At 40.3% G+C, this 27,520-nt stretch overlaps 1 protein-coding gene across 5 annotated transcripts in view; it reads right to left on the bottom strand.

Annotated features, from left to right (window-relative positions):
- Positions 1-2,543: 2,543 nt before the first annotated feature.
- The window catches only part of LOC124129607 (target of Myb protein 1-like), a 63,787-nt gene continuing 38,810 nt past the window's right edge, over positions 2,544-27,520 (bottom strand). For 2 of the 5 annotated variants that reach the window (XM_046493084.2, XM_046493240.2), the window contains 8 exons: positions 26,157-26,180; positions 19,981-20,086; positions 19,163-19,358; positions 18,179-18,269; positions 16,515-16,577; positions 15,259-15,295; positions 13,949-13,978; positions 2,544-8,368 (listed from right to left, as the gene is read on the bottom strand). In XM_046493084.2, coding sequence (XP_046349040.1) covers positions 8,217-8,368; positions 13,949-13,978; positions 15,259-15,295; positions 16,515-16,577; positions 18,179-18,269; positions 19,163-19,358; positions 19,981-20,086; positions 26,157-26,180 — 699 coding nt within the window. In that variant the 3' untranslated portion in view covers positions 2,544-8,216. The remainder of the gene's footprint in view (positions 8,369-13,948; positions 13,979-15,258; positions 15,296-16,514; positions 16,578-18,178; positions 18,270-19,162; positions 19,359-19,980; positions 20,087-26,156; positions 26,181-27,520) is intronic. The other 3 variants (XM_046493188.2, XM_046493125.2, XM_046493299.2) reach the window with 3 other exon arrangements.

The following is a 27,520-nucleotide window of genomic DNA, read 5'->3' as shown; positions in this document are numbered from 1 at the left end:
TGACTTTGAGTGTGAATTTGACCTTCAATAACAGTTATATGTATTCCCAAGGACTATATACAGTATACAAACTATGTATGACTGCCCTTGGTGTCGTTAACGGCGGCCGAATTGGGCAACCTGTTTGCCTTGGGCTGGGTCCCTGTGATGGTGGGGGACGGGAGTATGGTAGTTGAGGGCACTGGTTCCAGGAATAGCGTTCCTCTACCCAATACACCACTTCGACCCTTACTTCACCTAGAAGGATGCGCACTATCAATCGGCTCATTCCAAGCCATGTGCATAATATTGTGTGCACACATGTGATTTATTTTTATGTATATTTGGTCGTGGCCATGCATAACATGTCTGAATTCACAAATTATTGATGGAATATTTTGCCTTTAGGCAACCCAGATCGACCCATGGCAACTGCACCTGCCATCGAGCTTGACCTGTCTGCCAGTCAACCATCAGCTACACCTTCAACCTTCAACCGCCTCACCTTGCACATTGCATTTACTTTGTGCTCTTTGTACATTCAACTTTCATCTGCGATTCGACAGTCTGATCTTCAGGATCTATATGATCAGCTCCCTAAGCCCTGCATCATTATGGGCGATTTATATAAATGGACATAACCCTCTATGGGGAGGTGCAAGTACACACAATAAGGGGAAGGTTTTTGAAGATTATATTTCTGATAATAATTTACATCCTGCCAATGGAACTTATTTTGCCCTTGATCTTTCCCTCGCAGATTCCAATGTTTACAATGAATTTGAATAGACTGTACATGATGACCTCTGTGAAAGTGATCACTTCCCTACTGTCATAAAAGGAGTAAAACCGGTGGAATTTTACCAAAGCCAACTGGTCCTTGTATGAAATGTTATGTGCCGAAACATTCTCACCTTACAATTTCAGATATCAGCTGTTTTCAGCTCAATTATTACCGCCCTATATCTTTAACAAAGACATGCAAAGCCAGAGTTTGGTTGTGGGAAGTAACACACATCAATCTCATTAAAATCAGATCTTAGTTCTCGCTATCGCTGAACAAAGATCTGAGGACATCAAATTACGGGTCACGTCAGATCCGACCAATCAAAGCGTCGCTTAACAGATCATGAAAGTGACAGTCGGAATGTGTTTCTGATCATACAACCTCGAAAATATTAACACGGGGTATTCCGAACGACAATAACGGCCCGCGCGACCGATTCCCTCAAAATTATCGTCTATCTCTCGGTTCCGTTCTATAAACATTTGAGTGAGTGAGTGAGGTAATGCTTTACGTCACATCGGCAATATAAACATTTGAACAGAGGAGGCGTTGCACAGTACATGGGAAGCACTGCCATACAATCTCAACCATATATTAGACAGTTTTCAAAATTTTAATCGAGAACTGTGTCAACATATTTTTCAAGCGTTGTCTTAAATGGAAGTCACCAGGTTGAAACGAGTGCCGTAAAGCTCGAGAAAGCTGCTTGCTAATATTGGCTGATGTCGACTTCTAGTTAGCCATTTCAGTGGTCTGTCAAAGTTAGCGAAAGGTCGTTCTGACGTAACCCGTCATGGTATGTCCTCGTGTTTAGCGGCAGCGAGAACTTAGATCTGATTTTAATGAGATTGTAACACACATTTACTGCACATCTGAGCGCTTGATGAGTGCTGACATGTTGCAAACAGGTCAACAGTGGACACGGACAATGACAAAGGTCAAGGTGATGAAAACTCATGTACCCTCCTTTAACATCAAGTACTGACTGGCACCCCCTGTCCATGGACGAAATGACACACGTTGGGGAATTTTACCCAACCCTGCCAGTAGTGCAAACTGTTGCGTTACAAAGGCAATTTCGCATTGTCAGATTGCCTTCGCAATACCTTCGTGTACCGCCAACTGGGAGTCGACACATATTTTGCACATCTTTTCATGTTTTTAATCAAGGTACGTCGGTGATTTGATGCACTTTGACAGGGTACGTAAGACCCGTTTTATTACAATATAGATCTTGATTAACAATCAGATCATCTTAACTTGTCGCTGCCAATTTGTTTGAAGCACATGCAAGTGATATGAGAGCTGGAATCTGATTGGTCAATAGGACGGACCTAGACGGGACATAACTCACTGGTAATAGCCACTTGGTGGCGCTACGATAGAGCCTGGAAGTTCCAGCCTAGTTCGGCTGAGGAGGAAAGTTGACTTTATAGTCAGTTCACGACCTTGCCTCGGGAAGATAGTGAGGCAAAGAAAGTTAACAGTCACAATACCATCTCACCCTACCAGTTACCCATTCACTGCTGTGTGAACAGAGGCATTTTGAATGGAGCAACTTGTCACAGGTGTTTCAGTGTGGTGCAGGACCAAAGCCCTAGAAACTCTCAGAAGTCGATCATCCTGCCGAACATGGTTACCAACACCTTTCCTCCATCAACAGTTTTCACTTCACCATATGTGTGTACTGTGCACTGCGCACAGGACTATGTGCCACCACAATTACATTATTAACATACAATGAAAACTGCTGTCAAACAAATGAAAAAACAATTTCTTATTCACAAGTTTATGTTTTATTTTACAAATTATCATTCGTCAATATTTTACCATACAATTTAAGTGCAATTTACATGAAATATGTATACATTTTCAAACAAGTCCTGCTTAAATATACACAACTAACTCAAAGGTCATCCAAGACGTTCTTTTCCAACATAAACAATACTTGGTATGTACTTGGTATGTATAGTTGTTAGGAGAAAGCATCACAACAAAGGAGAACTGTACACAACATGGCAGCTGTTTCCATGGTAACTGTACACATACCAACAAAGGCCATACATGCGCTGAAATATACATGCATAAAACATCATACAGCCGAGTCAAGTATTGACAAGCAGGCAGAATAGTCAGGATAATATCAATGGGGAGGTACCTCTTACGATTCATCTGAAAGTCAAATCAATATGACAATGGTATGCAAACATGAAACTTACTGAGTAAATGAAGTGAAAAATCTGAAAAATCTGTCCATGACAGTAATTGTAATGGTTATTTCAAATTTATTTGGTCCAAAATGATACACAGAGATAAATCTTGAATTGTAAGAAATAGCTTAATCGTCTTAAAGCTAGTATTTACCAAAATAAAGGAGCTTAGGCTCATTCTCCTATTGTGGTGTTTACAAGTGCTAGGCATATCTGGCAGTCAAGCAACAACTACTGTGCAAATGTCGGCCAAGTTCTTAACACCACAAACCTAGGCATAGAAAATAACGTCAGCCAATACCGTAAACCATTGCTCTTCGTGTGTGTGTGTGTGTGCCCGCGCTCCTGTGTGCCTGTGTGAATATATATATATAGGGAGGGAGGGAGGGAGGGAGGAGGGAGAAGGGGAGTACCCTGTAACATATGCTGAGCTGTCCAGTACAGGACATCCTCTCATCCCCAAAAATAGGCCATGATGTCTCTTCTGAGGTTGACAATTCAAGCTATCCTACCGCTATCTGGTATGTTAGGCCGTAATAAATTAATTATTTGATATTCATCCATATATTTTTTTATATATTTCAATATTGCATAAAAACATAATTCATTATTCTATATGTTTTCAGTTTCTTTCGTTTCATACAACCTGTTTCAGGCAAATGTGTGTACAGTGACTGTCCGCTGATTCCCTGCAAGCATGAATAATTGGTAAAACTATGTATACTGCCTGTTTAAAATGTCCCCCTGCCCTACAGTCCAAGACAGTCAATTTTGCTGATGGACGGTTAGTTTTGGAAAGTTGCACGCCCGTTGGTTGAGGGTTAAAGTTACTAAGTTGACAATCCACCAGTTTATTGATATTTTCTGAGAACTAACAGTAAACAGTACTATTCTTATGTTTACTCTCTTGTTACTTTTGTTCGTTATCCCAGAATATTATGGACTGCAAACATTTTATCTGGTCAGGTATTTGCAATGTTGCCAGTCCCCTCGTCTGACTGGGGAATTTTACACACTGATACAGGACACAGAAAGTTAGGGATCATGAGTGAGTGAGTTGGGTTTAACGCCGCTTTTAACAATATTCCAGTTATATTGTGGCGTGTCAGCTTAATGAGGGAGGAAAGCTCGAAGTGATGAAGGTCTCAGACGTTTACCACTTCGGTGAAACCCACGAGCATGGGTATGGTGCTGACAAACCTAGAATTGTAATCGGGGTGAACCGGGATTCGAACCCACAATCATAGGTTTCTGGCGTGCCCAAGGGACGCAACTCTGCACAGCGAATCGCGGCGCCTTAGACGACTGGGCCACCCGTGCCCCCTTTAGGGATCATGAATTCTTTTGGGGACATTTTTTTGTGGTGAAGACTGAGCACACTATTTCACAAAAATATCCCGGCAAATATTAATGCCCCCCCCCACCGTACTTTCTTCAGTACGTGTTGTGTATTTCATCATGTAAAGAGACACCCAGTAATTTTCTTCAACAGTCGGTACTTGAGGATAAAACTGTCATGTGAGGCAGAGTGGTGATGAAAATTCCTTGTTAAGTTGTAATGGCCATGACGACAGCTCTGGATCAGCAACAATTACAAGGGTAGAAGCTTCTTACTACGTGAGATCAAGTCCACAGCAAGAACTTTCATAAATAATTTCACATGCACAAAACTACTGATATTAGTGTATAACTAATGCTATATCTACAAGAGAAGTTGCAATACTCATTTCTTTATAGTTCAAATACTAACTTCAACTACAAAATTAAACAGAATAACATAACAAAATACTCATAGTAATACATTGTCAACTAATTTCTGCCATACAAGATCATTACTTGAGCAAGTACAGCATGTATTCAAGTCTGGCCTAGCTATCTCTAAATAACAGGAATTGAATGGTCACGGTCACAGAAAGTTGAGTTGCACATGCTAATGGTAGGGCAAGACATGCTTACCCTTTTCACGAACACCTGGTGTTCCAATATGATCCAATCATATAATGTTTTGCAGTGTCTGAAATATTCGCCTGCCCACGGCTGGTGACTTTTCTGCCAGGCTGCATGAAATTTCCCTTCACCTGCCCGACTAGCTGGCAGGTTATTTTATGCAAACTAACGTACTCAGTTTGATCATAACTCCTTTTAGATTCTCAAGTAATTGTTTGCATTATTTCAACTGAATCAAGAGGTGATTTGTTTCATACTGTTGTCTGCAATCAATATTTACGGTGAATGAAAGGAAGTAACTACGCTTTCATTGGTCAATCTAGTCTTAATTTTAGTGTATTGGGACTGATATGAAGACACATAATCAGTAATTCTTTGTAGTGCTCGAAAACACAGTACGCAAGGATACATTTAAATTTAATATTGTATAAATTCAGGCAGGTAATGCAGATGGGCAGGCAACATTTATGGGTCACCTGCCTGAAATGTCTTGTGGGGTTATAAAATTATTTCAAACACTCCTTTTATGCCCAATTGGATCTAATCAAGACTGATATACCCTGGCTTTGACATTTTATTCACAGAATGGTAACAAAATGTTCAGACGCTAATCAAAGGGAGACAATCAGAAGTCTGCTATCTGCCTGATCGCAATATCAAGGAATATAATGGTTAGTCAAAATATAATTTCTTTGTTTTAGATAATGGAGCAATTCTATTCAGCAAATTTTCAATATTATTTCGAACTATTACTTATTCGGTTAATAAATCTTAGTCCAAAGAATTATCCCCTCTAAAGAACCAAAAGAGTAAAATATATTGCAACAAAATCAAAATCAAACAATAGTTTAATGGTACAAAATAAAAAAAAGATATTTTCAACATGACATGTAGAGTATGTACCATTATTAAACAAGACAAAATCTTCAAAATCATTAAATGAAAAGTCGGAGAGTATTGGCTACTTTGGAAATATAAGAAATATTTTCTGCCCATCTGAAATAGTTTATAAAAATATTTTGGACTTCAATTTCCTGCAAATCTACCAAAGAACTATTTGGCAAGATAACCACCAGCAGTGTGATAGTGGTTTAGACATATATATACAAATATCCTAAATACGACAACATACTGTCTTCACTGACGTCACATTGTATGTCTTAAAGGATTTTCAGGGTTAAAACATTGTTTGTCTCATACCTTTGTAAGAGAGTGGGGATCTACTGTACAAGGTTTTTTCCAACTGACCATACTGGTGCACATATCGGCATGGTACTGACAGGAACAGGCTCAGAATTGGGGAGAATCTAGGATCTGATCCCATGCAGTACTAGCAGATCCTGACATGGCCAAGGGACATAACTGTGAATTGTGGAGCCTCACACCACATGGTAACCTGTATCCCCATGTTATAAGATGTACCTAAAACACATATTGGAAAAGGTTATGAGAACAGTTTTGCTTGTGATCTTCTTCTTGCACTTAATGGGACTTGACTGATTGATCGCTGATTGGAGGATTGGTGTTTAAACAGTATTTCAGTTTGATCATGCATTAACTGACTTCAGGTATGCATTTTCCTAGGGTAATTTCTGTAGACAGATCAACCAAAGCACACTTTCAACTCATCTGTACTTCTTTGAATATACAGTGCAGCAGTGTCAATACTCAAGTCATCTTTGGGGCTGGTTCAGTTAGTGAATCTGAAGCAAAATCATTGACTATTTGTTGCATTGGCAAACTATTCTGAATCATATGTTTTCATTCTTGGTCAAGCAATTAAAAAAATGTTCTTGATTTCTCCCTAACATGTCAAATTCAAAATTACATCTGAAATTTAAAGTAATCCCTTCAGCAACATTGACAAATCTTAATCAATCATAAAAATTATATGAGAAAGAGGGAAGATTTGACGTAGAAAACAAAACAAAGTCAAACTAAAGCCATCTTATAATTTCCTCGATGAGTGTGTCTAAATCACCCATGGAAGTGGGTTGGACTTCACTCTTTCAAAACTTATTTCTTCAGGGAGAGTCTCCAGAGCTTAATGTTTTTTGCTTAAGATCATTACTGCACTACAACTTAAACATATCTGAACATGACGTTTTGGGATATATTTCACATATTTTTTAAAAACCATTCAACGCCTTCTTAAGATGTCAGATGCAAAATGGGAAGATCCCCTCTTTAGGAGATATATTATATATCATAACTCTTAATAATCATACATCTTCCTGGTTGGAATATTCAGGCTGTTTGTTTGCTGTCAAATCTCAATCCTGCATCTGATTACAAAGTTTCTTGACATCAAGCATGTGATTTATCGTAGATCCCAGTGTGATGAGGTGAGGATGAACATCACTTCATTATTTCATTTTGTGACAAGCTGAACGATAATAAATACAGATTGAATAGTGAGAGGAGATGTGTTAATCAAATACACGCACAATATAAGATAGATGTCACAACAAAACATTGCAGATATTTCAAGGATGCAGATTTCAATATTTACATGTTGAAACTATGTTATAGTTAAACTCATCAATAGGGGGACTTAACACATATATTACACAATGTCATACAATCAGATTTATTCTGATTTGGTAATTTAGCTCTTGATCCAATCTATGGCAAATTCAGATTCTGGCATAAAAATATTCTGTTTGCAGTATTAAAATTTCTTTGCAATGTCGAAGTCAACATGTAACAATGCATGAACACCTCCCAACAAAAAATCACAACACAATGTTAACATTCTCCCAACAGATGCGCTAGATATCCTCTAGACTGTCCGGTGTCCTTGAGTTGGACATACTTGGTATGTCCAAATAAATTTCACATTCTACAAATCTACAAACTACATACACTAACTTTCTTTGTTCAAGTGTAACACCTAGACCAAGAGCCTTACTGCTTTGTTATCATCTTCAAACAAATAACTAAAGAATTTATTTTGAAAGAAAAAATAATTCAGCCAATAAACAATATCAAAGTATGTATGTGATGAAGGGTTTCATACTCATCTTAGCGATCTTGCTCCAAAGTACAGCCGAAAAATGTAGGCATCACAAACTAACTCACAAAGAAAAGAACCTGGTCTTGGGTGCGTGGCAAGTGGACACACTAACCGTTGGGCTACCTTACAGACCAACAATACTAACGGGAGATTCACAGCATCCAGATAGGTTAAACATCTAGCAGTTAGTTTTTTTAATGACCTAAACATTTGTGTCTGATTCAGTGTAGTGACCGACCAAGGGTACATGTTAACAGTAACGGACAAAGTTGTGTTTTCATAATGCAAATAATGGGTTGTCCTCCTCTTCCTTCTGCAACTGTCGATTACTCCTGGGAGCAGCACGGGACTGTTGTTGACCTGTCGCCGCGGAGATACTCGGCACATCCGTGGCCGCAGAGGCTCTGTCCGCGAGAAACTTGTCAAAGTCTGAAACAAACATGTGTCAAAGTCTGAAACAAACATGTGCATGGTTCCTCAGCAAAACCAAGCCATAACTCGTATAACACCTGTACCTGAGTGAGTATGGTTTTATGCCGCTTTTAGCAATATTCCAGCAATATCACGGCGGGGGACACCAGAAATGGGCTTCTCACAATGTACCCATGTCGGGAATCGAACCCGGGTCTTCAGTGTAACGAGCAAACGCTTTTACCACTAGGCTACCCGGCTGCCCCACCTATACCTGATTCTACATAAAGCTAAGGGCAAATAGTACTGTCTTTGAACACAAAACACAGACAACTTTATTTGTAGTTTAGTATTCATATTAAATCAATAGGCAAACAATAGAAATTATTATTACTCTTGCCATTTTTGTAAATTGTTTCTTACTGGGTTGTATAATGATATTAATGCAAAATTTCTGAAAGGCAGAATTTTAGCTTACTATATTTTTGGTCAAATATTTGATCTGACTTAGACAATGATAGATGTCTCTGAACAAAATCCAGTCCTAAATTCTCTTTCATGCCATGGTGAGAGATTTGTTCCATTCGTACAAATTTACAGAAAATAGTGTCACAAAGTTCATACGTAACACCACACTAAAACAGGTACAAATAATGAATATACACTAAGAATTCACTGACAAAATGGTTAACAAAAACAAAAAACATCTTACAAAGATAGCAAGAATAGAAAATAGATTTACAATAATGACATGCTATAGCTTTCAAAAATCATTTCGTAAAAACCATGATATCCTACATAGATAATTGCAACAAACATTATCAAACACAAATAAAACCTCTTCATAACTTACAGCATTTCAATATTAATATAGATATTATGGAATACACTCATTTACATTATTTCTAAATACTATTACAAGGTTAAACGAAACACTGAACGCTTGATGTTTTTTTATGATGCTTTTCCTCCAGCAAACTCTTCATATACATATCCAGACAATATTTGAGGAAACGCAAGTGTTCGGATAAACGAGGTTCGACTGCATTGTTAAAAAAAAGGCAACTAATATTCAGTTCCATCCAAAATGGCCAATTTCTTTCAGCAGACATGGAACATTCTTCGCAACTAATACCTTCATGGACATTAGTGACAATCGTAGTGCACAGCGACAAAACCATATGGAGACAGAAAGTGCCAACAAGTAAACCGTTTACAAACTGAAGAACAAATAATAATTACATGTCTTTTGGTGTCAGACCTGTGTAAAGATACAACTACACGCTGAGCATGTGGGTGAAGACAGTGTGGTCGGACATAAACAGAGGCAACGCATGGTAACGTGAAGTCAAAGAAGTTAGTGAAGTCAGTCTACAGGTGGGAAGCTCATGGCCCCATCTTACAATGCCACCTTTGCTCTACCTCCGATCCCTATCAAACAAAATGATCTCAGTGCTAACCTCAACACCCTGTCCCTAAAAACGATGTTAGCGTTAACCTCAAGGTCCCATCTCTTAAAACTATCTTGCGCTAACCTCAAGGCCCTGTCCCTTAAAATGATCTGAGTGCTAACCTCAAGGCCCTATCCCTAAAAACGATGTTAGCGCTAACCTCAAGGTCCCATCCCTCAAAACGATCTTAGCACTATCCTCAAAGGATCTCAGTGCTAACCTCAACACCCTGTCCCTCAAAACGATGTTAGCGCTAACCTCAAGGTCCCATCTCTTAAAACTATCTTGCGCTAACCTCAAGGCCCTGTCCCTTAAAATGATCTGAGTGCTAACCTCAAGGCCCTATCCCTAAAAACGATGTTAGCGCTAACCTCAAGGTCCCATCCCTCAAAACGATCTTAGCACTATCCTCAAAGGATCTCAGTGCTAACCTCAACACCCTGTCCCTCAAAACGATCTTAGCGCTAACCTCAAGGCCCCATCCCTCAAAATGATCTTAGAGCTCACCTCAAAGGATCTTAGTGCTAACATGAAGATAACACCCATTCTTTAACATAGGCTTATAGTCGAAGCACTCAAAATCACCTTATGGAACAGTGCCAACTTATGCATCTGATAACATACCACCTATAAGCTATTATGCCCAACCTTTCTTGCCTTCAAATGTCAGGAAAGAGATTACCAACTGATCAATTCGAACCTCAAACTTCTGCAACAGTCCTACACATGGTCTATTAAGACAGTCACCTTTCTGATCAGTATCTAGTCAACTATTAGAGAAGTATCTAGTCACCTATTAGAGCAGTATCTAGTAACCTTTCTGATCCGTATCTAGTCACCTTTCTGATCAGTATCTAGTCACCTTTCTGATAAATATCTAGTCACCTATCAGATCAGTATTATTGTACAAGATCAAAGAACGTACCCTCTGTTAGTACAGCAAAATAAGCACTAGATATCATATATGTATAAGCAGTGCATGGTACGTGTTCTACTTAACAGCACACATGAGCAGGGGCATGTGGAAATAGCTGGAAATCTGGGCGCCGTGGTACAAAACAACCTTAGTGCTACGACTATCATAAGTCTATGTTAAGGTATGGAAGTTACGATCACCTAAAGGCTAAGGTCGCACGCCAGGACTCCAGATAACTAAATTAGCTGTTGAGTATTTACTTACAAGTTATCATTCACATTGGGTATTGATATCTCTTTGGGTATTCTATACATTTCTACTCCCATGGATCTAGTCTGTTGAGTATTCTTATACCAATGAGTAGATTTTTTTTTAAACATTTTTTCACGAAATGCTGTTTCAGGTGAATTCTACCTTGTATTTGTTTGTGTGCTGCTCCAAGTGTGTAACAGTGACCTATCGTCGGATCATACGTTTTCAGACATATGTTTTCAGATGTTTATCACGATTACTTGTGCAATAACGGAGGGTGTAGCATCACACAGACATCGTAGATACTCAGGTGATGGCTTGTTTTTAAGAGAAAGTTGTCTTACCTAGGTCAATGAGTTGTTTTACAGTTGTTCATGTGATTAGAGAGAAAACTATGAATGTTTTTTAAGCATCCGAAAACCCAGAACACGGGATACAGGTTATTCGGGGCCCTCAGCTCTACAATCCCTGAGGTCCCCTATACTGAAGCCAGGATGTTAGTGTGTCTGCTCCTGTTCTAACATGCATAGGGTGCCTACTCTGCCCGCCCCCACAATCCCTAAGTAATGTCCCCTATATTGATGCCAGCATCTTAGTGTGTCTGCTGTTTTAACATGTTCTAATATAGCAGGACAACCTCCAGCTGCTGATGTGGGGTCAGTCGGAGTGGCAGCTGCTATGGTAGCTTGACCTGCCACCGTTTCCTTCATGCCGAGTCACAGGACAAGACATGCCAAAGTGGTGGGCAAACTCGACACCAGCCTCTACGTCACTCTCAGCAAGGTCTTATAGAGAAGGGTGACAATAGGGTCATAATCACTGACAATAAATTAATTCCCTGCCTTCCTCACATTATATTATTGTGCCCAGATAAAGCAAATATCTATGTCTTTTCTTTACTTGATGACACCATTTACATTGAGCTGTTTCCCAGGCTTCACAAATGTCAACAGTTAATGTCCACAGATGCTCTGAATAATTTTCAAAATGCCTCCCTTCTCAGATAATGCACATTTTTGTATGACAATCTAATTTTCTATTGGGGTCAAACATGGGAATGCTTATTTCAGGCTACCCTTGGCCCCATTCCACAAATTTAACAAAGCGCACCGACAGCCGTAAGTCTATGTTAAAGCATGGATGTTACTAACATCTCAGCACTACGATAGCTTTGGGAAACGGACCTCTGGTTCATAACATCTAAATCTGTTCAGTGCGTGAGTGGGTGATGTGACGGGAGCCTCCGTTGGAGTAGGATACGCTCACCTTTTCACAAACATCTAGTATCATCACTATTTGATAGTGATTCATAAACACATGCTCATGATATTGTAGGAATCAAACAATCGACTCTGCTTTATGCAGAGATTTCTATTGGATATGGAAAGGGTTTTGTTGCTTTAATTACACCAGTCAACAATACTGGAGCCATATCCTAACGATCTATGTAAGCTAGCTATGTGATAAATCATAAACAACAATGAGGATTTTACGATAAAAATTTGTTCTATCATGACGTCATTTCTGGAGATTGGAACATGCGCTCGCAACTTGATGACATTGTATAGTGGACAAAGTTATTTTTTGAGAGGGAAGTGCCTAATTGTCCCCCATAGATGTAGCTTCGCAACACAGATAAATGCGATGGCCAAACGATCGCATCCAAAAGCCATGTGAGGATTGTGAGAATATGCAGGAAATACCCACACGTTCATAAAATGGACTTGTTCGACATTGACAAAGTCGGATTCTATTGAGGGAGTCATCATTATTTAAATATGGGTAAATATTTTATCATCATCCTTAAGAGTCTGTACATAATGTTGATATCTCATATAACAAATAAACGACTCGTGGTCGTCCTTTATTTCTTAAGTAAATAATGGAGCATCAACCAGGCACTCTGTCAAGGCATGTGACCCAACCATCCTGGGGCACTTTCCACAAAGCGATCTTAGCCCTAGGACTGTCACAAGTCAATGTTGAACTATGGGAGTTATAATCATCTTAGCTAAGATCGCTTTGAGAAACAGAATCCAAATCACAATTTATAACCACGCCATCCTCAGTAGTCAGCTCTCACGACAAGCATGAGATACTAGGGACCTATATGCTCTAATACCTATGTACGTCACACTATCTCGTATGTTTGACACTGCTGGACAAAAATCAGATAAATGCCATTTGATGCTTATATAAAACTATAGGCAGAATATAGCCTATTTATTGTCCAGATTGTTTAAGCTATTCATTAATTAACAGCTGAATCATTCTTTACAACGAAGCATAAGGATGGATCTTGACATTTTGCAGTTGTTTTTAACCATAAACAAAACAAACATGACACAGAAATCCTTCTGAAGAAATAGCTTATTACCCAACAACTTGGCTGGACTGTCATAAAATATGACTAAAAATCTGTGAAAGTTCTCTAAGGGAGATAATTCACAAAAGTATAAATCAAAGGGAGATAACTGACTTCAAAAACTGATCCAATAATTATATATAAAAACATAAAAATTGTGTCACCTTAACAACTATAAAATGACACCAAGAATATCTGTAGACACTGACAGAACGTTGACATGGAGCCTACAGCCTTTAGTTGAGAACCGAGTATCTCACCCAATGGTTAGCAATGATGTTAATATGTCCCCACACCAGCAACACACCAAGGAGTAACATCTGGAAACTTCTATACCATATGTTATATGTTGCTATGTTTGTGAAGCACACTATCACTGCATATTTTGCAGTGTGTTACAATGTAGCAGGAAATTTGAATTGTGAAATTCGTGAAAGGTTATCCAGAGATATCTAGAAAATAAAATGCACCTTTTTTTAAAAAAAATGAACAAAATATTGTAGAGCAGTTGTCTAACCAAACACAGGTTAGAAGTGAAAGAAAGGTCAGTGAAAGTATATACCAGCTTTGTAAGAAAGAAATAAGACTAAGCGAAACATTGACAAATATTGTACCAGGGCTCAACCCAGGATACTCTCTGTCGTCTGCATAGAAACAAAGTCAGATATTAGAACGATAATGGATATTCAAGGGAATGGATTTGCAAATACTAACAGATAAATCAACAGTTTATTATTAGTATGGTATCAAACGAAAGTCCAGATAAAAAATAGTTTTCTTTAAATATTGTTGATGCTAGTTTTGTCACTAAATAAAATATATATACAAATGTGAACAATTGTTAAGTTAGGATGTTGTTTAATGTGCGATTTGGGAAATTAAAGAAGCATTTATCAGAAATAGACAAAAGCACAACTGCATGCATTGGAGGTAAAATATACAAAATTAATTTATCTACAGTGGAATCTGTCCAATTCGGACTCGGTTGGGACCGGTGAAAAAGTCAGGTTTAAAGCGAGGTCCAGATTACTCAGAATACCGGTACAACAAAAATTTGACAAGAGACAAAGCGAAAAGCAACGATCATTCATCTTTATTTGTGTACACATTCACTGTACATGAAATATTGACATGAGATCACATTAAATACACATTTAAACATTCTCTCCTTGAAAAAGTCATTGAGAACGAAGATTGTTTTTCAAAATCGTGTCCTCAGTCATTGTTTTGAGGTGAAAGTCATTGGTTCACCATCAAGGGACCATTCATTGAGGCCAAATGGCGAACTGCTGCTCATAGTCCTCACTACGTTAAAGAATATCAGAGACACTTTCTTTGCCTGTGTAAGTTTGATACGCTTTTTCTTTGCCGCTCTATCAGCCATTGTGATTAATAACTACAAGCTGTTACCGTTATTTATTGACACGCTCATGATTTAATCTAATTAAGCCGAGTATCTCATTAACAGGTGAGTGAATTCCAATTAACTAAGCGGATAACAAAGTGTTAAGATCAACAGGATTATATGCAGGATTAGCATCGTTATTTCTGCTGTCAACGACTGAGCTTACTTCAAAGTCAGAGAACCTTACGGTCCAGTTCGGTCTATTCCATCCCATTTAGACAGGTTCTTTTCAGTAGTAAATTGGTCGTTGGGACCGTAATTAAAGTCCCAATTAGAGAGTTGTAGGTCAGTTTGAGTAATGATAATTTATAAAGGAACTGAGAGGACCGGAGAAAAAGTCTGGATTTCACCGAAATCCAAATTTGCCAGACTTTGATTTGGACAGATTCCACTGTATTTGGACCAACATGAGACAAGAGGTTAATATGTCTATTAATATACACATTCTTTCATTAGAATATACATGAACATGAGCTAAGATAAACTAGCGGACTATTAAAACAGATTGTCCAATCTTACCTGAACTGGAAACTGGGTCTGTCACCCCTCCCGCGCCCTGAAACACAAAATATCAGGTGAACAGTTTGACCTGTACATGATGAATCTATGCATCAGTTCGGGGTACCCATGTGAAACTGCTGCATGGTGTCTCAGTGGGAAAGTATAAAAGCGGGATTAGTCCTATGAAATCAATTTTAGGCAGGACTAGTGTGTTATACTACACAAGTGAGTACTATACATAAGAAAATGCATAGTTAATCAGAATAACTGCAACAACAGAGGCGTGATAATGCCTTCAAAGTACAATCCACTGATTTCGTTTAAGTTTACTGTTCTAACACATGTAACAAGCATAGGGTACTAAGGGCCTACTCTGCCCCCCAATCTCCAACCGATGTTCCCTATATTGAAGCCAGTATGTTCGTGTGCCTGCTGTTCTTACAAGCATAGGGTACTAAGGGCCTACTCTGCCCCACAATCTCCAACCGATGTCCCCTATATTGAAACCAGTATGTTCGTGTGCCATCTGTTCTTACAAGCATAGGGTACTAAGGGCCTACTCTGCCCCACAATCTCCAACCGATGTTCCCTATATTGAAGCCAGTATGTTCGTGTGCCTGCTGTTCTTACAAGCATAGGGTACTAAGGGCCTACTCTACTGCACAATCTCCAACCGATGTCCCCTATATTGAAACCAGTATGTTCGTGTGCCAGCTGTTCTTACAAGCATAGGGTACTAAGGGCCTACTCTACTGCACAATCTCCAACCGATGTCCCCTATATTGAAGCCAGTATGTTCGTGTGCGTGCTGTTCTAACAAGCATAGGGTACTAAGGGCCTACTCTACTCCACAATCCCAGACTTAGGGAACCTACTGCACAATCCCTGACTGAGGTTCCCTACATTGAAACCAGGATGTTCGTGAGCCTGCTGTTCTAACAAGCATAGGGTACTAGGGGCCTACTCTGCCCCACAATCTTCAACTGATGTCCCCTATATTGATGCCAGCATCTTAGTGTGTCTGCTGTTCTAACATGTTCTAACATAGCAGGAGAACCTCCAGCTGCTGATGTGGGGTCAGTTGGAGCGGCAGCTGCTATGGTAGCTTGATCTGCCACCGCTTCCTTCATGCCGAGTCACAGGACAAGACATGCCAAAGTGGTGGGAAAACTATATCAACTCGTTATTTCACCCGTCCCCAAGTAGATCCTGGCCAATCCAGTGGCCTGTGGAACTAAAGTGTATACATAAGTCCGGAGTATGGAGGACCTTACCTGGGGTTTCTGCGTGGCAAGCCACTGTTCCATCTCATCGTAGTCAGTCTCCTTGTCCTGAAGCTGTGGGAAAAGCAGACAGTAAGTAGCAGAGGTCTATGCTCAACAGATGTTTGATGATTTGCTGGTCAAAGTCGCACTCAGCAATATTCCAGCTATATGATGGCAGCCTGTACATATCAAGTCTGACCAGACAATCCAGTGATTGATATTATGAGCAAGCCATCAACCTAGTCCCCGAGCCTGACCAAAACATTTCATGAAGTCATTTTGTACGACAAGGACAGGTAGGTGGGCAATCTGATGAGGAAATCTGGAAATCGGATGAGGTTAGTGTCTGAAATCAAGGGGGTCCTGGGACCTTCGGGTGTGCTACAATAGTATTTGAACATCATCACCCTGAATCATTATTCTTAACAGGAATATGACAAGAACCCCTTGCCCTTCATGATGGGCATGTGTTAGAGAAGTATGTAGACAAATATTGTTTGTCAAATAGCAGGCATACATCATTTACTAATTGACTAATCAAAGATAATTTTACAATTACATTTAGTGCTTTGATCTTAAATGTCATTCATATGTTCGTCCCTATGTTCTGGCTTCATACCAGCTGACCCTGTGTGCAAGGCAACAGTGGACATGAAACAACTCCCTCAATCAAGAATACCGTATTCGACGTAATAAGCGCCCCGCTCTAATAAGCGCCCACGGCGATATTTGCTGATATATTGGCTAGTGAACAATCCCAATTAGCACCCCTTCCGATGGATCAATGTACACAAGACTTATTCATTCGCGTATAATACACACTCGTGTGTTATATTATATGCACACTTAATTATGGACAATTAAATTCTGGAAAAATATATCTGTCGTACATAAACATTTCAGGCTGTCACTATAAACCACGAAATTTATCTTCTTCTTTTTTTCACCAACATAATGTTCTAATAAATGCCCCCTACTTCTAATTTTGAGAGCGCCCTGGGCGCTTATTACGTCGAATACGGTAGGTCATGAACAAGAGAGACAGCTTGAAACCATTAACAATCCTAGTGCTAGGACTTCTGAGTCTGTTTGTTATTTAATGCTGCACTCAGCAATGTTCCAGCTACATGACGGCGGTGTCAAAATAATCAAGTCTGGACCAGACAATCCAATGATTTTTTGACAAATGTACATTTATATATGCTGGTGGATTTGTGGGAGGAAGACAAATTGAAAAATCATCCCTTCTCATATATAATTTGTACAAAAGTCTTGTTATGTTTTTCTCTGTTTGTTCTTAAATGCCACACTCAGCAATATTCCAGTGATATGACAGCGGTATGCAAATAATCGAGATAATTCAGTGAACGACTCAATGAGCATCGATCCATGCATTTGGGACCACCAGATCCCGTTAGTCGCCTCGTATGACAAGCATAGTCACCTTTTTACGGCAAACATGGGTTGCTGTAGGCCTATTCTAACCCGGATCTTCACGGGTCTGGGAGTTATGACATAGTGTTAAGATCACTAATAGAAACAGTCTTCCTCGAATTAATTTCTGTTTCACAAAGCAATATCAGTACTAGGACAGTATAAAATCTCTCATAACATTCGGGAGTTCCAAGGGACAAGTTTGCAAACAGGGACAGGGTCTCAACATGTGCACCTACATCCAGTATTTCCTGCTGGGTCCTGGCTGTGACGGCCTGGCCGAGTCCCACTCCTGCCTGGTCCTCCTGCTGGTTGGTGTACGCTCCAGAACTGTAACAGTCAGTCATAATGATGCAGGAAATGATATTCCAGTCATACAACGGAGCCTGGGCCAGGCAACCATGTGGGGGGGTGACATGTGGTTTAACATCACGTTCAAGTTTATTGCACTTATATAGCAACGTGTGTGTGCAAGGTGAAGTGGGGCTTAACGTAGTTTTCAAAACTATTGAACTTACATAACCACATGCAAGCATGAGCACATGCGTATGTGTCTGTCTCCGCGTGTGTGTCTGTCTCTGTGTGTGTGTCTGTCTCCGCGTGTGTGTCTGTCTCTGTGTGTGTCTGTCTCCGCGTATGTGTCTGTCTCCGCGTGTGTGTCTGTCTCTGTGTGTGTCTGTCTCCGCGTATGTGTCTGTCTCCGCGTGTGTGTCTGTCTCCACGTGTGTGTCTGTCTCTGTGTGTGTCTGTCTCCGCGTATGTGTCTGTCTCCGCGTGTGTCTGTCTCTGTGTGTGTGTCTGTCTCTGTGTCTTCATGTGAGTGAGTGTGTGAAAGGTAAAATGGGGTTTAACGTCACTTTCAAGATAATTGAAGTTCCATAGCCATGTGCACATATATGTTGCGAGCGTGCATGTGTGTACTAGTCCGGACAACTGCCAGTTTTATAATGCTAGGCCACTGCAATACCATGGCGCAGTTTATCATGGATACCCCACTCCGACATGGTATCCTGACTCTGAGTCACCCTTGAATGTCTTTTGACATGACGTGGTCAGCGATCAAACCACTAAATCTGAATTAATTGGCTCATGCAACAAGCATTGGGTGCTGAGGATCTTTTCTCCCTCAGAATCCCCATGGGAGACATTGCAACTTATGACTTAGGCAGTCACAGTATTCAACATCTACATTTGCACTCATCACAAGATCTGCCTAGAGTTACCTGGGTGCCTGTTTGTTCTCTTCAAATGACTGACGTGACTGAGCAAACATGTCGAAGTCATCGCTGAAGGCGGCGGAGTTGGTGGCAGGGGCTCCAGTGTTGGTGGCAGGGGCTCCAGTGTTGGTGGCAGGGGCTCCAGTGTTGGTGGGGGGTACCCCAGAGTTGTAAGCAGGAGCACCATTGCTACTGCCCATGTCTGAAGATGGAGGGATCATCGTTTACATTAAGAGAAGGGGGACAGGCCAGGGACGGCAGGGAACTGGGAAACTGGCAGGGAAAGGCTATATTTGGCTCACTAGGATCTCCGAATTCTAGAAATATGGAACTATATATCTACAAAATACTGAGCTTTTCTACAAAAGGTGTAGTGAAAAACAGCAACACACCGTCTGTTTGTTGCTTAATGCCGCATTCAGCAATATTCCAGCTATATGACAGCGGCCTGCAAATAATCAAGTCTGGACCAGACAGTCTAGTGAATGATATCGTAAGCAACAATCCATGCCATTGGGGTACGATGACACGCAATCAACCGAGTCACAGAGACTGACGACACGATCCATGTGGTCCCCTCTTACAACCAACATAGGTGGCTATAGACCAGTCCTAACACTGCATTAGAGATTAATGTATCCTGGGGCACAGCATATACATGCCCATCAAGTATTGATGAGGTCTGACATATTAATCAATCATGGAATATGTCCTGTTTCGTATAGTTAAATATCCTAACACTCAGGAGCAATACAACATTGTACAACATGTAGCTGTAAGTAACACAAAGCATTCACCTAACAAGACAGTAAAAGATTACATACTCATGCCAGCCATCTGGACGTTGACATCGGAGGTGCTTGTGGCTGCCCGTTCAGCGCCACCCAAGTCGATCAGGTTTCCTACGGTGGGGTTGTTGGATGCCTGGACCTGTGAGAGAAAAGTTACCCGTTGTCTGATTGAGGTGACACACATGGAAGTTGGGTTATGTTACAATCTGTCACAGTCGGCAGACGTACATAGCACCTCAGTAACGTTACCCTCTCGGAGACATTTGCCACACCGGTGATGGCCATGAGCAATGGCATAGGGCTGACAGACCAGGGGTCATAGCAGGATTAATCTATGAGTGACTCGGTGAGTTTGGCTGAACACTTCTTTCAACAGTATTCCAGTTATATCACCACATGTCAGGTTAATGAATGAGTGAGTGAGCGAGTTTGGTTTTACGCCGCTTTTAGCAATATTCCAGCAATATCACGGTGGGGGACACCAGAAATGGGCTTCACACATTGTACCCATGTCGGGATTCGAACCCGGGTCTTCGGCGTGACGAGCGAATGCTTTAACCACTAGGCTACCCGACCGACCCGTCAGTTTAATGATGAAACCAAATACCACAGGTATGGTGCTGACAAACCTGAAAGACATTAGGGTGATCTGAAATTTGAAACCCATGATCAAACGTTTCTGGCATACCCCGAGGACACAACTCTGCACAGCACAACTAAACTACAAGGCCATCCATGCTTTGAAGAATCTGTGACGGAATCAACAATGAGTTAGCGCTGGCCTGACTAAAGAATGTAACTCTAAACATCAAATTGCAGGACCCGAAATGACTTTGCCCCTCTTATTAATGTTACTGGACACCATACACGCGACAACATGAGTGAGTATTCTTCTAAAGCTGATCGCCCAGTTATCACAGCAATGACAAGATATAATACATTATTTACTTTATCAACATGTAACTTATGTTGTTCTACAATTGAAAGTTGCATTACCTCCAACATATGCATCCAGGAGGTTTTTTAATATGACACCACACTTCTGATTTAAGTTATATTTACAATTAAATTTTTCATGATCAAAACAGATGTTACCTGTTTAGACGTTATGATTTAGGATCCAACATTAACATTTTGGAATTCTTTAAACTCTTCTGTATCAAAAGTTATAATCATGTTAACAACAAAAAGCATTCCTTCACAAATTAACAAAAAACTGTTTATTATGATTTGTTTCAAAGTTTATAAAAAAATACAGGTTTATACACCATATGTACGTACACCTGAGATCTCTATCTATAAAGAGCCTAATTGGCAATATGATTAGACCAAGAACCTGTGCCCAGTGTCAGAGGTCTATAAAGAGTCTGATTGGCAATATGATTAGACCAGTGTTGGCTGAAGAGCGCGTTTTTGCGTCTTGGACGCACAAAAATAAGTTTGAACGCACCTGCGTAACATGTGTGGGTCTCGTGGACGCAGTGACTGGGGCTATATTAATTTCATATCGAATTGACACTGTTATCGTAAATCAAAGACGTACGTCTTTGCGTAAAGGTATTTGTTGCCAAACAAGACAGCGAAGCATGTTGATTAACACTTCCGTTTGCTAAACCAAACCAGTTTCATTATTCTCTCCCTTTTTATATCAAAAATACCCAAACCGGTTTCTTGACCTATATCTATATTGTCGGTTTTGCATGTATTAATTTTCGGTATGGTCCGTAGCTTTGCTTCAGCCAATCAGGTGCCACATCTTAAGCAAGTCGGATATAGTCGTAATTAATTTAGCTTGCTGATTGGTCGAAAATATCCTGACCTTAAAATAGCCAGGCACATCAAGGGTATACTTCAGAACGTGGTAACAGTGACCCGCGAAATCGAGCGACCGTGTAGGATGATAAGCTATGTTATCGCGGTAGTTAATTTATAATGGATCGTAGTGGGGCACGCTTACAAACTTATTAAATATGTGATTCACAAAATGTTTGTTGTTCATTGGATTGATTGATGCTGATTTTCTTTACCGAGTTCGGTAAACAAAGTACCTGTCATTGGTGAATCTTACCGCAGTAAGTAAGGCTGTGTGGATTATATGGTATATCACTTCCTGTTTTGAATTTTGCATACGACCGAGGTTTGGTCAAGGGACTTCGTTTGAACAAATGGGTTCTTTTTCTAATCAATTTTGAATGGAGGAAGGGGTAATTCCACTTCAAAAACATCCCAGGAACTGTCATAAAAAAAATTAACGTGTGTACAAGTAGCCGTGACATACCGCAACGAGTCCTGTATTCGATCATGCGATGAAATATATCGTGCTTAGATTTGCATAAGTAAACAGTCGACAGGTTGTGTGGATTACGAGATTTATCAATACCGCGATACTGTATATGATAAAGAATGAATGCGAACACTTGAATGTACAATGATGTAAGCATTGTTTTTACTTAGCGGACTCTGAATATTTAGTTATTCTACAACAGACTTATCAAGCTGATTATAATTCAATATCTTGTGAGTCATATTAAGAATTGCAAAACACATTTAGCCAGGACCGTTATTGGTGTTACTGACATGTTTAAACATTTATAGCACCTGAAACATGTTGACTTGATTTATCAAGGAAATGCTGGATCCTGAACATACTCTTACTAAAAAAACGTTCGATATGCCAATTATATTTTATGACTCATTGATCATTGTCACAGTTACAACATGAACTCAATACTCAGTACAGTAGCATCAGAACAGCCATTGAACTTAACTGAATCCATAACTTCAAATCATTTGTAGATCTCGGTAAAAACATTCACAAATGTCTGTCACAATGACCCCTTACCAATGGCTGACCCGTGTACTGCCTTTTCATATACGAAGTTAGATATTAACATGGATAATTTTGTGTTATAGTATTCATTAATATCAAATGTCCCTTTTAAGAAATTGTTTGTCCCTTAATGTAAACCTCTTGGTTATGAGAGCAGGATGTGCCCTGATGTGAACCTTTCTCTCACTTTGCCTGTTTGTTGATATTTTGCAGTTGCGAAAAGATTTCTTATTTTTCACAACCACTGTGTTCTGTTGTTAATGTTATGTTATAATGCTATAAATTGGACCCCTCCATTTTTGTTTCGGACCCCTAATTTTATGATGAAGGGGTCCAAGTGACCCCAAGAAAATTTAAGCCAGAGCAGACACTGTTAGACCAAACACCTGTGCCGAATGTCAGAGGTCTATAAAGGGTATCATTGGCAATATGATTAGACCAAGCACCTGTGCCCAGTGTCAGAGGTCTATAAAGAGTCCAATTGGCAATATGATTAGACCAAGCACCTGTGCCCAGTGTCAGAGGTCTATAAAGAGCCTGATTGGCAATATGATTAGACCCAGCACCTGTGTCCAGTGTCAAAGGTCTATAAAGTGTCCAATTGGCAATATGATTAGACCCAGCACCTGTGCCCAGTTCTAGAGGTGCACAATGTATACAACTTTGTACATGTTACAAGGGAGAAGAGAAATCACACAGTCTTGATGGGTCACAAAAGACAAACAAGATGCACATTTCATACCCGAAAACATAAGATCATGTAAATCAGCTGATTGTATATTAAATTCTTTCAAAATGAGACATAACATTATTTTCTTATTAAAACAATATCAGACAATTTTCACCATGTCTATACAACGCCCCCATCTTCTACTTCTATCACTGACAACACATGGCCCGCATCAGCTGAACAGCATGCAGTGAAATATCCCCATGGTCAATACAGGAGATGTACACAACAGCAAGCGATACATCCTGGGCTACACAAGCCCTTAAACAAACCAAAACTGTTATACTATGGACATGGTGTTGACAGCAGAAAACCACATCAAAATACAAATGTGCAGAATCATTATTCACAAACATAAAATATGACCACCACTTTGTCTCCCACATCCTACATTCTAGTAAACAACACTCTCATTTGAGGGCAAGTCTGCAACATGGGACCTGATTATGACAACTGCCTGAAAACAATAAAATCTGGACCAGACAATTCAGAATCTGAAATTGTGCACAATGATCCACGACGCTGGGTATTATGACATGCAATAAACCAAGTCACAGAGCCGGTACATTCTCTATGTTTGTCCACTTTCAAAAGGTCACAGCCCTTCTTATTTTACTGATTAGTCACAGGGAAATTATTTACCAAATTGACTCAAGTTTTTGTGAATATACCTCTATGATATCACGTTATGTCGCCAACAAATAATTTCACTATTACGGAATTCCTTTGTGAGGGTTAAAAATCAATCAACCCTCATACATCAAGGCCAGGGAACCAGTTGTTGATGGAATGATTAATGATCCATGCAGCCAGGGTATGGTCTGACATTGTGATCACGTGGTTGGGGGTCACGTGGTGGTGGATCACATGGTGGGGGTCATGTGATGGTGGATTGCGTGGTGCAGGGTCACAAGATGGTGGATCACGTGGTGGTGGATCACGTGATGGTGGATCACATGGTGGGGGTCACATGATGGTGGATCATGTGTTGGTGGATCACGTGGTGATGGATTGGTGGATTTTGTGGTGGTGGATCACGTGATTGTGGATCATATGGTGGAACATGTGATGGTGGATTGGTGGAACATCTGGTGGTTGATCACGTGGTGCCAGATCACATGGTGGTGGAACACACGATGGTGGAGTGAGTGAGTTGGGTTTAAGGCCACTTTTTAACAGTATTCCAGTTATATGTGTCAGCTTAATGTGGGAGGAAAGCCTTAAGTGATGCAGATCTCAGACGTTTACCACTTCTGTGAAACCCATGAGCATGGATATGGTGTAGACAAACCTAGAAACATAATCGGGGCGAACCGGGATTCGAACCCACAATTATAGGTTTCTGACAAGCACAAGGGACACAACTCTGCACAACTAATTATGGCACCTTAGCAACTGGGCCACCCGTGCCCCCGAGCGATGGTGGGTGAGGGAAAGGGACATAGACTCACCAAGGCCCTTTGAGTCGGGCAAGCAAATAACTACATCATCTATAAACACTGCACTACATATTCATATTAATAAAATGTCCAGAGTATATATGTATATATAACCAAAAAGCAGAATATTCTGAATACAAAATTCTAAGGAGATATGAAACATCACCAAGCTAATGAAGCAGGAATGCCAAGCCCAGAAACATATCTATGAGTTTGTATAAAAGCCGATGAACATGGCACCTCACAGTACACACTTTGAACACACACTTATTTTATCACATCATACAGTGTTAGTACAACCAGGCAGATTATATATGTCAGTGAATGAGTTGGGTTTAATGCCAGTTTCAATGGTATTTCAGAATCGTGTTGTGTTGGTTGTATGGTGGGAGGAATGCCTGAAGTGATGCAGGTCTTTGGTGAAACCAATGAGCACCAGTATAGTGCTGACAAACCTAGAAACGTAATGAGGTCGAATCCAGGCTTTAAACCCACGATCCCAGATTTCAAGCAAGGACCTCTGCAGAGAACACTGCATCACCTTAATGACAACTGGTATCATCATCATCTATTTATACTTGGGCTCAGACGATACACCAACTGTGATACGTGATCTGATACATACACGATATGTTATTCACGATCTGATAAGTATCACGATACTGTATGTGCTCTTATCTGTGGTGCGTAAGCCATCTTTTTCACAGGCAGGATGGCCAAATACCTGGCACACTGACAATTTACAGTTGGCGGTGCCAAGTATGGCACAATGTATTAAAATATTTACTTTTTCACAACTTAATTTCACTTCTAATTAGTGTTTGGTGTAACAGCCATTAAAGTAAACATTTAAGGTATGAATCAATATTTTTTACTTCGTGTGCGACTATGATCGATACTTGTATGGGGAGGTAAAATATCTGGATCCACTGATGCATGGGTGTGTCATCCCACGCTAATTTATACTGGGCCAAGTTCCAGCTAGGCTCCTAACAGCCGCTTTAAATGAAAAGCATTTATGTAAACGTAGCAGTGGTACTGACTGTGGCCCAGAACACCATCTCCAACGATGGAGTAGTTGGAACATACAGCGTCCACGACTGGCGACCCCCCTCCCCGTGAGATGGCATGACACAACAAGCAGCTACAACAAAGGATGAGGAAGTACATAGGAGCAACTGTGAGGAGCGAGACAGACGTGATTGCTTACCAAAGGCTCTGGCGCCGACACAACCTGGTTAATAAGTGGCATGTACATACATCATGATGAAGCAAGCTGGAGATACAGACAGGGCAAGTGTGGAACTTGGTAGCAGTCAGTCATAGACCAACATGCCCAACTATTGGTTATTCCATGACACTTAACTCTTTGATAAGAAACATGCCATGAGCAATAATACAGCGGACATTCACATCTCAGTGTACATGTCAGAGTGTGAGTGAGTGAGTTGGGTTTAACACCGCTTTTAACAGTATTCCAGTTATATCGCGGCGTGTCAGCTTAATGTGGGAGGAAAGCCCGAAGTGATGCAGGTCTCAGACGTTTACCACTTCGGTGAAACCCACGAGCACGGGTATGGTGCTGACAAACCTAGAAACATAATCGGGGCGAACCGGGATTCGAACCCACAATCATAGGTTTCTGGCGTGCCCAAGGGACGCAACTCTGCACAGCGAATCGCGGCGCCTTAGACGACTGGGCCACCCGTGCCCCCTGTACATGTCAGAAATAGTACCAGTATTATGGTGAAACAGTTAACAGAAAAGAATTTGTGTGCAAAATCAGTGTTGCAGGGATGAATCGGGACCAGCTCAGAGTACTATGCTTGGCCCCATGTCTACAGCCAAAGTCTGAAAATTTTTCCAAACTGCGACTAAAATTATCAAATTTGTTTTTTTTAACATCACTTTAAGCACAATTATTTCTTTCCGTACAGTTAATCCCTGTGAGCTTCTAGACCCTGTTAGTCCAGCGTACATACTGCTCTCTGATGATTTAGTTGGAGTGTTCTAAATTAAGGGGGTCCTGGGGACCTTTAAATCCGGTCCTATGTTATTTGAATCTAGGGACCCTATAAATATTTAACTTTTAACAGAGTAATCAAACAAAAGTTGTATTTGTTAATAATTCAAAGTATACTGCCGGTACCTCATATGCAATAGGCTTGGGAAGCAAGATACTATTACTTGCACAACTAGTCAGTGATAATTAACAGTGAAGAGGACTTCTGTTCAACATCTGAAGATTTTTAGTGTGATTACGGCCAAAATACAGGAATTTTGGCAATGATGTAATAGAGGTATGGTATTCATAGGAATTATCAGGGTTAAGACAACATGAACAAGCACCATTTGACTTTCATGCATAAGTGTGAAAACTGGTTAGGTATAAAAAGAATATTCCTCTGTAAAAACAATTTGTTATTACAGGAACGTGTGCCCTTGACAATTCAACAGGGAATAGTTCTGATCCTAGCAGGGTTTCACTGTAAACGGTTTTGTCCATGAATACAACTTTATAGAAATCCAGATAATCAGGAGACAAGGACACATGAAATCAGGCCAAAGGTTACG

Source organism: Haliotis rufescens, unplaced genomic scaffold (genome assembly GCF_023055435.1).
Source record: "Haliotis rufescens isolate VD_foot unplaced genomic scaffold, xgHalRufe1.0.p SCAF_20, whole genome shotgun sequence".
Lineage (NCBI taxonomy): Eukaryota > Metazoa > Mollusca > Gastropoda > Lepetellida > Haliotidae > Haliotis > Haliotis rufescens.
Note: the sequence above shows the minus strand (reverse complement) of the source record. Positions and strands in the feature narration are given on the sequence as shown.